We start from the raw sequence: 14564 nt of genomic DNA, 5'->3' as shown, positions 1-14564 counted from the left end.
AAATGGTCCCTCATCTGCCCATGCTTATATGTCATCAGAGCCCCCCCATCTGAAGTCTTAGATGCAATTTGGAGCCTGCCTCTGCAACTGCAGCGTATGTGTTGCAAACATGCTCGCTCAGAAACTCGGCCGGGTGTTTAGAGAGGGGAAGGCTTATGGCCGTTTTTCTGTTAGTTCAGGCGCGATGGCATTCTTCTAGGAAGTGACAGACGTTGCTTCCAGCCCACCAGGTGTTTGAGCCCGCAGCTGAGTGGCCTAATCCAGACTGCACTCAGGGTCCTGACAGGCATTTTGCTGAAGTTGTACCATGGCCTAGAGAAGAGCAGAAGGTTCATGGGCCAGAGAGGGGTCTTGAGAGGGAGCAGGGCTCTCCGGCTGAGTCCTGTGGTTATCACACCGTAGGGACAGGGTGGCTGGGTTCTGGGTGCTGCTCCAAAGGCTGTTTGTATGTTTAATGGTGGTGAAACAATAAGATTACACTCATCATTAGCCTTACAGCCAACATGAGATTAACATGACTTGTGCTCCAATATGAATTTTTGACCTTAGTTTGATTTTTAGCTGTAGAAAGTTCTAGCCTCTTACAAAACCCCTGTGGGTAGCATTAGTCGAGTACTGTGCTGTACTGGGTGTTAATATCCTAGGATTTAAATATAAGCTTGGGGAAGCTGAGTCTGACATATTTTGAATGTCTACACAGAGCATATTATAGCTGCATCTTCATCTTGCAAAGAGATGGTTTAAAATTGTTAAAAGGAAGTGAAATGTGTAGTTACTTCTGGGGCTGTAGAACAGCATCCATGTATGTAAGATTAGGCACTTCCCGCCCCCAGGGTTTGCAGTTTTGTATTACAGATTATCATTATTGCACACGCTTTTCTGATGAGATTGAGAAATTTCTTTAGCTGTAGTGTAAAGCTGCCAAAATACATTTACCACAGACCTGAAGGCAAATATAATTCTTCCAGAGGCAGCCTCAGGCTTTGGAGGTTTTTTTTGCTGAAAGGCAGGCTCAGACTTCCCATGAGATCATCCGAGAGATAAAAAAGACTAAAAGCTCTTCAAAGCTAGGCCTTAGGCCCTAATATAAATTAATTCTCTGGTGATGGTTTATGTATGTAAAAAAATGAATAAATATTTACAAAAATGCAATTTAAATAGAACCTTACCCAACTAGACTTGAAATTAACTTTTTAATATCACCTATTCTTTTGAATTCAACATAAAACCTTCTTAATATAACTTTAATTTAGACTTCAGAAGGCAAGGAAGAAACACGGTATTTTCTCTGTCTTTCTATATGCCAGGTTTCAGAGAGGTTATCTTGCTTGTTTCATGCCAAATAGTTACTACCTATAACTCAATAGACATTGAAATTAATTTGCATAACAAGTAACTACGCTGTTATTCTAACTCTATGCTGCACGTTAACCCAGTCGCTTACTAATTATAATTTAGTATAAGGTCCTAAATGAAAGATTTCTCTGTGTTCTGTTCTCCTCCCACTTTTTCCTTTCTTATTTTTTAAGTTATATTAACACTAAAATTTGTTCTAAAATCTTGTTCAGCAAAACGCTCTAGGAAAAAACCCCATCTTCGATGCTGTAAGTAGAGTATTATACATTAAGAGTTAGTTTATGGTGGAAATGACTTAACAGAAATATCACTGAAAAAGAGCCAGGAAAAATCCTGCTGAGAAGCTCTATGATATCAGCATTAAAACTGTAGAGCTGAGAGTCAACAACTCTGGATTCATCACAGGCTTCCTTTCTTGCTCTGGAGATGCTGCTTTACGTCATGGCCCCTTGTTCCCCACCTTCTAAAACACAATTATAGGATGATCACGTATCTTCGCATATATAGCAAGGAGCAGTTCTATAGAGTAGTTACTTATCCTGGTCTGAATTCTCTTTACAAAACTCCAGATGTTCGAAGGAGACTTAAGACAGCTTGTTCCCCGAATCAAGTCTGCTGCACCTCACAAACCCCTGGTCGTACTGTGATTGTCAAGTGGCCGTGAGTCAGCAGTATGATCTGGAGCAGGTTTTTTGGTTAGGCTTAGAGCTACTCATGGCTGGCCTTACTTAAGCCTGACTCCAGCCTAGTCCTCAAATGCCTGAGGAGAGGGAGAGGGCTTGGCTTGCGCAGTGTCAGTATCCTCCATCAGAGGCTCTAGCCCTGTATTTATAAAATTCTTTAAAATCTTATCCACAAGAAGCTGTAGGAGTGTAAAGTAGTTATTGTTCTTTAATGTTATTAACAGCAACAAGCGATCATGCCCAAAGGCAGTATTTCTGGATAATTTGTAGCGTACAAAACATTGCTATATTATTTCTTTTTCCTTCTTCCTCTCAGAAGGTGCTTGCTGTGTTATTTCACGTGCTGCAGGCATTAGCCTTCCTTGATTTGAAGAACTGTAATCTAGTGTGCTTTTAATGTGGTAATTTAGATGTACTGTGTTATATGAAGAACACTAGGGCTAAATTTTTGTTATTAATTTATAGGAACCATTTTTTCCTATAGTAATATGTGAGAACTGACATTTTAATAGGTATTATGATGGTACTTTCTAGGTTGAGAAGTACGCTCACCTAGAAGTACCAGTAAGCTGCAAGTTTAAATTCCACTGATGTCATTGGAATTGCTTGTTTTCAGGGGTAACCAGTTCCCAGGAATGACTATAAAGTAGCTGGAGCAAGAAATGCCAGTTTTGTGCCCATTACTGTTTTGAAGAAAACAATTCAGACTAGAAGTAGGATGATGCTCTAATGTGAAAGCAAATTATGTAACTGATAACGCAGAACTGCCTTATCATTTTTTGTGAATGACGGAGCAAAATGAAGCCAATTTAAAAATAAGGCATTCTTCTTCTAAAATCTGCACTGTTTCTTTGGGAAATGCTAGATCAGCTTTTATTTGATCTATGCAAAAGACATTTCCATAAGGTAAAATTTTTTTTAAACTGAAATTTTCAGCTAAACTGTGGACAATGACTAAAGTAAAAGGTAAAGTTTTATGTAATTTGATTTAAAAGACTAAAAAATCAGATAATGAATCATTTTAGTCTGCTTCAGATATTCAATTAAATCCTTTAAAAATATGATGGACATTTCTCTGAATATAGAAATGCGTTACTAAATGCAAGGCGACGTTTCTAAATCAGGTGCTTGCCACTTCATCAATGATATAAGCAGAAATGTGTTTTTCAGTGGATGATGGAAGAAGATGTTTTTATCATCTTGTCACTGTTGTCATGGAAACTTCTGTACATTATTGTTAAACGGAGTGTACGTAAGGTTCTAACATTCCTGTGACTTATTATTGCTAGCTTTTGTATTTTTAGTGTATTTTCTTCCATGCTGTAGTCAATGCTTAAGAACTTGCAAGTTGCTCTCCTGAATTACAACCGTGAACTCAATTACAGGATTAGGCTGTCCAGAGAGCCCTTAGCATAGGGTTCTTTGCTATAAGATTCTTTTCAATACAGGGTTATTAACAGTTGTAGTTCCAAATCCATTGTAGCCTATTATAAGCACTTCAAAATAATATTTACTCTATTCAAGCAGACTATTTTGCCACAACAGCTTTTTGGAAAGAATGAGCTATCCATCAGTCATTATAAGCTGTCTGGAAAATTATTGTTATTTTCTGAATGTGCATTTTATATATTAAGTGCTTTGTCTTTGAATACACTGCTAAATTCGTAGTACAGCTCTTGTGTGTAACTACACCTGCCATGCACGGAACAGTAGGCTAAGAGGGAAGCTTGAATATGACAATCCATATTTAAACCCTCCTGGACACAAAGTATGTGTAACTTGTTTTCTTGTTTAAATCTTATGATGGGTACAGTTCACAAAGTAGGAAAAAAAGGTAAAATAGTTCTCCAAATGAGAACTATTTAAGAATCACTAATTTTAAGCACAATAAAGGCTTATTATTATAAAGGCTTATTTTTTTCTTTTTGGATCTGAAGCTATTCCAAAATATATCTTCTCCATCAATTATTTATGACTTGAAGTTACGTGGATAAATTTTTCCTCATTGAACGAGTGACTTCCGTTACTTCAAATGTGTTAATTAAATTTCTTTTTTTTTATCCTGGCCTATTTGTTTTAATCTTTTCTGGTTTGGGGTGTTTTCTAGAGACTATTCTGAAATTTAAAAGCTGGGATTTTAAATAACTGTCAGTGAAGAACTTAGTTTTTGTTTTAGTGTTAGCTGTCTACAGCAATTTGATGCAAATTTAACTTACTTGAGAATCATAGTAACATGAAATGTTCCAGAACATTAAAGCTAGAAAGGTTTTTTTAAAGGCATGCGTTACTCAGGGTTTTGTTCCCTACAAAGAGAGTATGACTGAGGTTACAGGATTAGTTCTATCAAAACACAAGAATTGCAAAAATATGGAGAAGAAAGAACTCAATTAACTACAAGTAAAATAAACCACTGTGGTTTTAGTTTCTAGAAAAATACATTCATTAACTAAGTGAGGGTTATAGGCTGGTCAATGTAATTACAACTGAAATTAAATTTATAGGAAAAGTCCAATTTTCTCTTCCTGCTCCAGGACATTCTGTCAGTTCAGGCAGTTGAATTCAAAGTAATGCCACAAGAAAAATTCCTGGTGAGTACACATGCCCAGTCTATATGGCTAAGACAATGTATGCAAGAGTCTGTGTGTAAGCCAAATATATCTTGCTATTATTTCAGATTACAGTAAGCTGAATATGAATAGACAGTCACTGAAAGGAGAAAGGGAGTATCTTTACCTTTTTAGGATTTATTGAGGCAAAATAAAACTTGTTTATTACTGGCTTCATATCTTTTACCTACAATCATTGATAATTTTAGCTGTGATTTATAGCAAGGTAAAATTTCCAAATTCTTATTATATAGTCCTGACTCTTTCTTCCATAGGATTTAGCTTTGGATGAAATGAAAATTTTGTGAATGGAAAACTGATGCATTATCTAAACTTTTCTCTTTTTGAGGAGTCCTAAGAGAAAGCTGTATCTTCTCTGTTGAATCCCTCTTCTGCTGAATGTGATTTTGCTTTTATGGATACCTCACGCAGTAACCCAGGCAGCTGATAATTTCATTTTCTAGCCATCTTCTGTAGAACAGCCTTATGAAATCTGAGCCACAAGTTGCAGGGCAGAGGGATAGCTTGGATGTGTACTGCTCTCCACGGGCTACAGGGGACTAGCGTGCAGGTCTCTCGACTACTAGCGTACAGGACTAGCACCAGGGCCTCAGGTTTGTAGGTAATAGGAATAAATGTCTTGGCTATTTGCTGTTGTAATGGCACTAGTAAGAGGTGGGGGGTGCTGAAGAGCCTCAGCTGCTACGCCTCAGAGCTGTTATCTCTGGTGGACTTCCGTACCTAGTTGGACACTTGAGTAAGGGGGGAGGGGTTTTATGACATTTGGCAAGAGAGGGAAATGCCACAACTATGTCGGAGTGGATTAAACAGTTGCAATGCAATCAAACATGGCTGATTCTGAGCTCAGCTCCTGGTGCATCAACTTGTGAAGAGAGCCGTAGGAGCAGTTGATTTTTCAGGCTTCTGCTTAAACTGAAAATATTGGGAGGGGTGGAAGGACCAAATTCCCCCATTGTTGAGGATTTAATTTCTTGACAAATGAAAAATTACACACACACACACACACAAAAGGTGAAACTCTATATCCCCTTTAGGAAATACCATCTTTGAGGGTTAAAATCTATTGTGCAAATGTAGTAGGCAATTATGAATATTGTCAGAAAAATGAAGCTGAGGTTTTGGATTTTTTTTTAGAATTCATTAGTATCTGAAAAAGCTTTAAGCATAAAAGAATTTATTTCTATGTATTGCTGATGATCACAGCTAAGGTTACATCCACATGGCACAATCTTGTGCCCTAATAAATAATCCCACTTCTGAATGGGTTCATTTCTCAGGATAATTAGCTGAGTGGGAAAGAGTTTATTAACTTAGGCAGTGTCATGCTAGCATAGCTACGTGGCTTCTGGAAACTGGATTAGACTGGGTATTATTATATGAAACTAGTTGTACCTTACAGACATCTTAAATACTCTGTCATCAAGATCCAGTTGGGCTAGACAACATCTCTGTGAGTGTGTGTTTGCAAAAAATGTCTGTATTTATGTATTTATTAGGCATTGAAAATTCGTTAGGTTTTCTGGGATTCACAAATCAGTGTTCTAACATCTTGTTTGTATTCATCTTTAAAAATACCATTGCCACTCTCTGCTTTATCAGAACCTTAAAAAAAATAACTTCCATTGACTGAAAATCTAAGCTTAGAACCATGAGATATTTGCAGGTTTTGAAGTGTTGTTGATAAATACAGTGTTAATGATCTGACATGGGTAAGCTTTCTTTCTAAATAGAACCATCTTTTGAATTTCTTTTGTTAGTGTTGATTGGTATTTCATGTTCAAGGGAGGTTAAAATGGGCAGGCTGGGATCCTTTGCTTTCTTTCTGTTTGTGATTGTGGTGCTGATAGCCTGGCTATGAACTTCCTTGTGCAGGGCGGCCAGCAACTTCCAGTCTGATAGATGAGTATTTCTAGAAATGAGAAGTAATTGAATCTCAGCGCTTACAAATGCCTTGTGTGCTTCTTGAAAAGAGACCACCAGCTGCGTTGTGTTGGATTAATTGTGCTTGTTTCAGTGATGTGCGCATCTGTCCAGTGAGAACACAAAATAACGTTTTCATTCCAGGGATGTCTGTGGGTTGATTTTTTAACTCATTGGAAGCAGGATAGTTAAAGCACTAAAACTCTACCTCTATTCTTACTAGCTTTTCAGTCCAGAATTGAATGGAGTGTATTCATAACATGTATATACCTCTCACTATAATGCTGTACAGATTTTGCAGCTGAAATACCTCAGTCCTTAACTTGCAACCTATGTTCAAGTAACCCATGAAGAACTCTGCTAAATAGGTTTGAGATTGTGACGTTTCTGGTGCATTTTCTAGGACAAGCACAGTTTCTGCTGTTCTGTGAAGTGGTAGAGAAGTTCTTTCAGCTCAACAGTACATGTGGATATTGCAGAGCTCAGAAGGCTTTTGGGATTATGCCAAAGAAGTCCAAGGGTGGTGTGTGTTAAGTGACAGAACTGAGCACAACTGTTAAATTGTTATGTGTATCAAGGCCAAAATGAGGTGAAGCCTTTTAACTTTCTGGGCTAACATCTCCCAAATATATTTCTTGAAAGACTGATAAAGGGACAAGGAGATGGCGTGGCTCTGGCCAGATGTGGACACAGCCGTGTGTGATCCAAGCGGAAAGCTGCACAACTCTGTGCCTGAATCATTCGCCAGCTCGTACTCATGGGGACTCAGGATCGTTTGTACCCAATTTTTCTTCAACTTCTGCCTCCTCAGCAGATAGATACACATTTAGACCAAGTACTTGAGTAACATTCTGTGTCAAAAAATAGTACATTGACACAATCAAATGATGGCTGTAAGTGTTGGGAGATTCAGCTGTCTCCTTTCATAGGATAAACCATATAGTTTGCTTCTAGAAGGCTTGTCTTCTCTATCAAAAGTTCACACACAGTGAGGATTGTGTACTGCAAATACTGTGCTTCTGTGAACAATCTAGACAACGTACAGTTATTCTGATTTTATTGCAGCTTCTTTGACAAACTAGCCTCGTTCTTAAGGCTAAATTTGAACTAAGATGTGAAACATCCATACAGGGTGGCTGGGGTGGCAATGTGGAGCTATGCAGCATTTCCTTACAAAATTTGAATGAGTTCATATTGAGTATTTCCCTGAAGAACCCACTTCTCCCCATTGTGTGCATTTTGAGATATCAATAATGCAATAACAAAATCTATTTTTTGCCCTGTATGCATACAAATATTATTGTGTATACACAGCTTAGCAGTCCATGACAGTGTTTTCTTAAAATTCTGTACAATTGGATTTTGTTTAATGTGTGCTGTTTCATGCCAGAAGAAATGACTACAGACTATTCCATCAGATACAGTGGAAAATGGTTCAGAAGTGTCAGTTCAGAGGTTTTGGTAAAAATGCAGGTTTTGCAGGTGAAAAGTCATCTTTAATACAACATCCTTCGTAATTGTTTTAGGGATGTAAAGCTTAGCATTTGTCTAGGTCTTTATTCAGATTAGATTTAGTATTTTTAGAGAAGTTTTTAAAACATCTGCAAACATATACAAACGGTTGCTATGCTGAGCATGCCTGCTGATCCTAGTTTATTTGTTGCCTCTTACGGAAGTAACCTAAGCTTGTTCTTGACCTGCAGGCTGCTAACAGAATCATAATGCACTTCTAAACCGTGTAACTCTTCAATGGTCATAACAAATCCTTCTCTGAATTGTATCTGGATAGATTTAATTTTTAGTCTTGCTTTAATGCACAGAGAATGTTATCTGACAGAATTCGGTGTTTTGAGGAGGATGAAAAAAAAGGGAGGCAGGTTTCTGTGTCATAGTCTCCTACTGCATCTGTTATGTGAGGAGTGCCATTTTGACTAAGTTGTGTATAGTTAGTTGATACTGTGATATTTTTTCCCTTGCTCCCTTTGCGCATAGTATTATATTTTTCTTTACCATGATGAGTTGTAGCAGTAGACTTACAGTCCCTGTATTATGGAAGTTACATGGGATATAGCATATTTAGATGCTCAGTTGCGCCTGACCCACATGATGTAAAAATGGAAAAAAATTACTTCTATCAAATCGGTTGAGGATCATGCTAAAGAGAAAGCAGATCTTTATTATGCAGAACCCATTACAGGAAAACCACAATTAATATATAAATTTTGGTATGTCCAGCTGCTGAAAAACCACCAGATACAATATAAGCATGTTAAAAAGCTGAACAGCCCCTCCTGCCCCCCCTGAACCCAAACAGTTTTGACTTTGTAATTTTTACCATATTTGCTTTCTGGTGCAAATTTCCCCATGTTCAGCAAGCTTTACAGCTACTAATAGCTCTTCTCTACTCTCTTAAGTATTTTTCAATGTTTCCACTTAAAAAAATTATTAAATGTAGGAAGGAAAAGGAAATTAACTGTGCTGGAAGAATATAGTATTTGCAATGCTATGACAAAAATCCCAAAATGAAGCCTTGGTGCTGTATTTCTGTCTGATACTTTTGTAGGTCCTCTGTCTCCTTTACATGTGGTCCCTGAGATCATGCCCAAGTCTGTTGTTTAGGAATATATTTGCCATGGCCATAGTCTTCAGATATGGCCAGTTAACTGTGAATACCCATCTTATAAGACTAAACCATTTGTTTTCACAAGGATGAAACATCCTGAGCTCCGAGAGCAGTCAGCATAAATTACAGGTAATCCTCACCTATACAAACCAGACTTCTAGGTTTCTACCTGAACTTCAGCAATGCCAATCCAAATCTGAACTTTAGGAGCTCATATTTGAAATAGCAGAATGGAAAATCTTGAAGCTTTCTGTACTATTAATGTATAAAGAATTCTGTCTCTTGATTATATTAGACTGAAAGCAGTTTGTGCCTTTTATCTTAATTTTTTTTTTCAAATTTTCAGACTTTAATTAAGTCAAATGCTGTATTTTTCCTCTTTGAAATGCTTCTTTTTCTAAGGAAATGTGTGTTTTTAAATAAGCTCGAAGGACATTGTGTTTGGGCACAAGTACTTAAAATTCTTTGAAGAGGTTTTTTAAGAGTACACATTCCTTATATCTTTGCCTGATTGCAAAGCTGTGTAGTGGTGAATCACTTTGCTAGATGAAGTTCAAAATCATGACCTCTGTAAAATGAGAAGTATACAAGCTACGGGTTGGAAAGAAAAATAGTGTTAAAATGCTGGTTACTCCAACTGGTCCTGTAATACCTCCTCGCTTGTTTTACAGAAACAAACACTGTGACCCTGTGGCACTGTGATGCACCGCCATAAGGATATCTTTCTGTTTCGTTGCAGCTGGAGTCAATGACTTCATACCGAAAAAGGTTGGTTTTGAAACAACAGACTGTGACAATTTTTAGTAGTGAGGGAACGTTCATGTTTGTGTAAATGTATACTTGTAAGTATAGAGATGTGTTTGTATCTATGTATGCACAGGGTTAGTCTTCAGCTGACATAATATGCAAAGCATTTAAGGAATTTTATATGCTTTCTGGAAAAGGAATATTTCCTAAAAAGTATACTAGCAGTTACATCTACTGGAAAACAAGAATAGTGTGCTTTTTTAAAATTAAAAAGCTCTATTACTGAACCAAAAAAATAAAGTTTTGTGATAACTGGGTTTGGTGCCAACGGTGCCTTGAATCTAAGAACTGAGAAGTTTTCCCATAACCTTAGAGTCAATGCTCCCCTTTTAAGCCTGTTAATTTTACTAAATTACTTATGTTATGAATTAACTGCATCACAGTATTTTAATTAATTATGTTCATAGTCATTTTAAAAATAGTTGACTGGGATAGGTCATTTAATTATATTTTATCTGTAAGAAAGCATGAGCTGCTGCGACTGATAGCTAAGCAGGCCATCTGCAATGCCTTTCTGTTCACTCACACTGAATTGCTCAGATAAAGACTGTCAAGTGCTGCCTAAATAAGGAAGGAGCCTTGGTAGAGTTAAGTGCGGTGGAGGACACAGATGAAGCATTGATTCCAGGCACGCTGTAGGGTCTGAGCCCTTTCCTGCAGCGCTGAACCTTTTAGAGTCTTCATTGTTGTTTTCTGCAAAGTATTAAAATGCGAGTATCTGTCATTCAGGATCTCAGGGAAGATGAAGATGAGGATGGGGAAGAAGAAGAAAAGGTGAGTTAAACCCCCATAGCTTTGAAAAGTACTTATTTCCTTCTATTGTTACCCTTTTAGGACAATAAACGTGGAATGATTACCTTTCTCTTCCAGGTCTTCCTCAAGCCTGTTATTGAGGACAGGAATATGGAACTGGCCCGAAAATGCAGTGAAATAATAAGTGATGTAAGTGACGGTGACTGTTTGTATCCTTACATTTGCTTTTCTCTTTTCAAGTGGGTCTACATTTACGATACGGATTTTTTCAGCTATGTGCAGTGCAGCATGTGCCCATCCAAGGCTCAAATATAAAAGCAGACAAAATAATAGAAAAGCACAGTCTACTCCGGTACCTTAAATTATCAGCTGCAGACGGGTGAGCTTTTCAGAGCACTTGGACGGTATGAAGCATAGGTCCTAGGAAGGAGAATGTTCCAAAAAGTGGGTCTGATGCAGAGGGTGTCTCCAAACAGAACACCTGGACTGATTTCATCAGGAAAATGCAGTATTTTTTCTAGTTATAGCCTAATCCTGTGAAGTTTGATTGGTTAGAACAGAACTGGGTGCCAGTACACATAGCTGTAAGGAGGGAGGATAAAAATAAAACAGATGAATTTTGAGTGTTATCTGTTGGTCTGTAGCGACAGATTTTTGAAACTCTTAGCATACTATTATTGACTTACATGTACAGGAAGAATCCACTGAAATGCTAGAATATCTTTAAAAATTATTTAGCTAGCAAATTCTTGACTTAGTTACTATAGATTTTTAAAACTGTCAATCAGATATAGACATTATATAAACCTCATAGATCGGATCCAAGACATTTTTAATTGGAGTCGATCTGATTGCTTCAGTGTAACAGCATCAGATTTACCTTGGTGGAAGTTTATTTCTGTGTCCCTCTGGGAAAGTGTGTCAGAAGAGTAACTTTGTCCCTTCATGTGAATGGGAGTTAAGAGCGATATTTCTCCTGCGAGGATGAGCTGGCAGCAGAGGAGGCATTACTGTGGGGCGAGTGACTTGCTTTAACAAGTGTTCTAAAGAAACCGAAAAATGTCGTCTGGCTCATGTTGTGTTGTAATCTGATATTTAGATTCGGGATGTAACTGTTCAAGGTGAATGAGTATGTTGGTTTTATGAGAACAGAACATCGAGAATCTACACTTGAGGTATAAATAATTAGGGGTTACATATCAGCAAAGAATAGATAACTCAGAAAAACAGTATCTGAGATGTGTAGGTGTTACAGTGCTGGCTTCAAAGTGTGACTTGATGAAGTTTCCTCTTTGTCCATATACCATCTGGTAATACTTTCATTTTCACAGAAAGAGTGCTGAAAATTGGGCAAATCGTTAAGAGAAGCTGCCAAGATGGCTCCCTTGTAATCTCAAGCTACTTTAGGAACTAGTAGAGATTATTAATATTTTTACTGATGGTTGTCTACATGCTTTCTTTGAGAAAAGAATGGCATATGGTACAATACGTGCCTGTTAACTCATGTAAAGTCCAAAATGAAAATGAACCTGGAGCACTTATATGACACAAAATACATTTATTGTTTCCATGCAACTTGTTTCTAAACATGTTTGCTGTTCTTAAAGGCAAAAACTCCTTGAAAAATGCTGAAGAAATATTTTCTTTAATTGAAAAGGAATTATTACTGTGCTGTATACCCATTAGGAGTAATGTTTGCTGTGGCTGTTAATTATCTGATAAATGGAGTGGCTATATTTTCTCTGATTTTTCTTCAGGGGCTTGGGAGCTAAGGTGAATAAATAAGTCAAACCAGGTTTCTGAAGCCTATAATGGTGCAGGGATGTGGGCCTTTGCTGAAAACTTGTGATGTGTTTAGCCTGCAAGTGTGTTAGATTTTCCTTGAGATATGTAAAGCGTAATGGCAAAATGTCATTATGTTAATGCTTTCAAAGCAGTAGTAATATGTAATGGTTCAGACCAATTTACGTTGTAAGAGGAGACTCTGTGTTTAAAAATGGCATCCAATTTTGGGGCCTTATTCAGCCTCTGCTGAAATCAGTAGGTGCTTCTTCAGTGGCTTGAATGGAATATGTGTATGTATAGGAGGTGAATTTTGTTTCCCAGAATTTTTGCTATAATTGGAATTTCTTATGAACAGTGAAGTCCTTTGTGCTGGGGGGTAAGTTCCTCACCCTGCACACTTCATTGCAGGGCTCAATAAACTGCAAGAAGTTTGCATTCTTGCCTTTGAGTTTTGACTCATTAATGTTCGGAACTTTTAGTATATTCTTTATCCTTTTTTAACATGAATCTTTGCACAAACTGCTGTTTGTGTGGCTGTATCATTGGTGTGCATCTGTACATTTTATGTGCACAATGGTTTTATGGGGCTTGCAGTTTGGCCCTCAGATGACCTTGGGACAGTGGCCCGTGTCCTTGCTGGTCACGAGACCAGGTGATTGTCCTTTTCTGCCAGCGGAGCTGTCAGCACGGGTCCTCCATCAGAACGCAGCACCAGGAGTGCTCATGACTGAGATAGCGGGGTTGCATTACGCTTGCCCCGCATTCTTTGCAGGCTGACTTTAATTTGCCAATATGGTTATAAAAAAAGTGTTACGATGGCAGCCCTTTAGTGCATGCATAACTGGCAGCCTTGAACTGTACGCAGGGGAAGTTGTGAAGTGTTTATATGCTCCGGTTCTTGAGGAAATCCCCGTTTTCATTTGAGGTTGGCAGATGTTTGTTCTGTGGCTGTGATACCCCCTGGGTTGTTTCTCCCTAAAGCCATTTCATTTAATCTCTCTCCATTACGCAATTTTATTCCACAGATGTTTTCAAAACTGTCACGTGTGTTTGATTTATATGAATTACCTTCCTTTCCAGGTCTTTTCTCTTCCATATTGAAATTGAGCTTGTCCATTTGCTTGCATTACTTATATTTCGGTATATTTTCATCTCTTCTTTGTTTTGATTGTGTGGTGTGATGTTGTGAATACTGTTATAAGCAGAGAAAGGAATTGTTATACGAATAAAATTATCATTGACCAAACTATCATAATCCTTTTTGGTTGAGAGGCAGACACTCCGCTTCCAAAGATTCTGCTGAATTTTGGTAATGTATGGTACCAGTGTTTCTTTTCCCCTATAGCAAAAAGTAGCACTACTTGCCATTTAACTGTCCTTGTACGGAGTTCAACTTTGCTTTAGCATGGCTCTTTGTTACAAAGCAAAGGCCAAAGAGACCTAGAGCCAGAAACAGAGTGCCCTTCCACTGATAGCGATAGGCTTGTGACCACCTAACTGAGAGTGGAGCTGTCCCTCTGGCCTCACCATTACTGGTCACAGCCTCTAACGCAGGAGGACTTTGAGGTCCAAATTGCTGGAGACTAGTAAATTACTGTGAGGCAGTGATAGTGTATGATGCCCCGTTCTCATGCTTTTCTCTAGGTTTCTGTGGCCACAGAGAGAGGATTTTGTATTAGATGGATCTGTGGTCTGACACAGCTCTCAGTCTTATGAGAGACTGTAAATTAAGAAGTGTAGGGTTGGAAAGGGAATCCTTAGTGGAAAAAAAGTTCCTTTTTGGTCTAGCAAGAGCTAGATAAGAAGGTTCAGACTTTTTTGTGGCTTTTCTAAGCTGAAATGGGTCTTTGAGAGATGACAGTTCTGTAACGGATCTTGGCATGATGACTGTCAACATAGTTACGTCACTGATGTCAAGATACTAAGAACAGTTTTTTGAGTATGTCAGTTTTAAAGTTGGTTAATATGTACCCCTGAATACAAAGGAAAGGTGGATGCTTGGATTAAGCT

The 14564-nt window shown here is 38.0% G+C and overlaps 1 protein-coding gene and 1 long non-coding RNA gene across 10 annotated transcripts in view; both read left to right on the top strand.

Annotated features, from left to right (window-relative positions):
* Positions 1-9973, top strand: part of LOC129202219 (uncharacterized) — a 44832-nt gene extending 34859 nt beyond the window's left edge. The window contains exon 4 of the long non-coding RNA XR_008575654.1: positions 9881-9973. This is a non-coding gene — a long non-coding RNA (uncharacterized LOC129202219). The remainder of the gene's footprint in view (positions 1-9880) is intronic.
* The window catches only part of NEBL (nebulette), a 269002-nt gene that overhangs the window by 161567 nt on the left and 92871 nt on the right, over positions 1-14564 (top strand). For 4 of the 9 annotated variants that reach the window (XM_054814588.1, XM_054814583.1, XM_054814584.1 and 1 more), the window contains exons 1-2: positions 10622-10790; positions 10887-10958. The exons of 2 other annotated variants lie outside the window; for them this stretch is intronic. In XM_054814588.1, the coding sequence (XP_054670563.1) occupies positions 10725-10790; positions 10887-10958 (138 nt within the window). In that variant the 5' untranslated portion in view covers positions 10622-10724. Of the gene's footprint in view, positions 1-10606; positions 10791-10886; positions 10959-14564 lie in introns of those variants that run through there. 3 more of the 9 variants (XM_054814585.1, XM_054814582.1, XM_054814581.1) reach the window with 2 other exon arrangements.

Source organism: Grus americana, chromosome 2 (assembly GCF_028858705.1).
Source record: "Grus americana isolate bGruAme1 chromosome 2, bGruAme1.mat, whole genome shotgun sequence".
Taxonomy (NCBI): Eukaryota; Metazoa; Chordata; class Aves; order Gruiformes; family Gruidae; genus Grus; species Grus americana.
The sequence above is the reverse complement of the archived record's forward strand: the minus strand, read 5'-3'. Positions and strand labels throughout refer to the sequence as shown.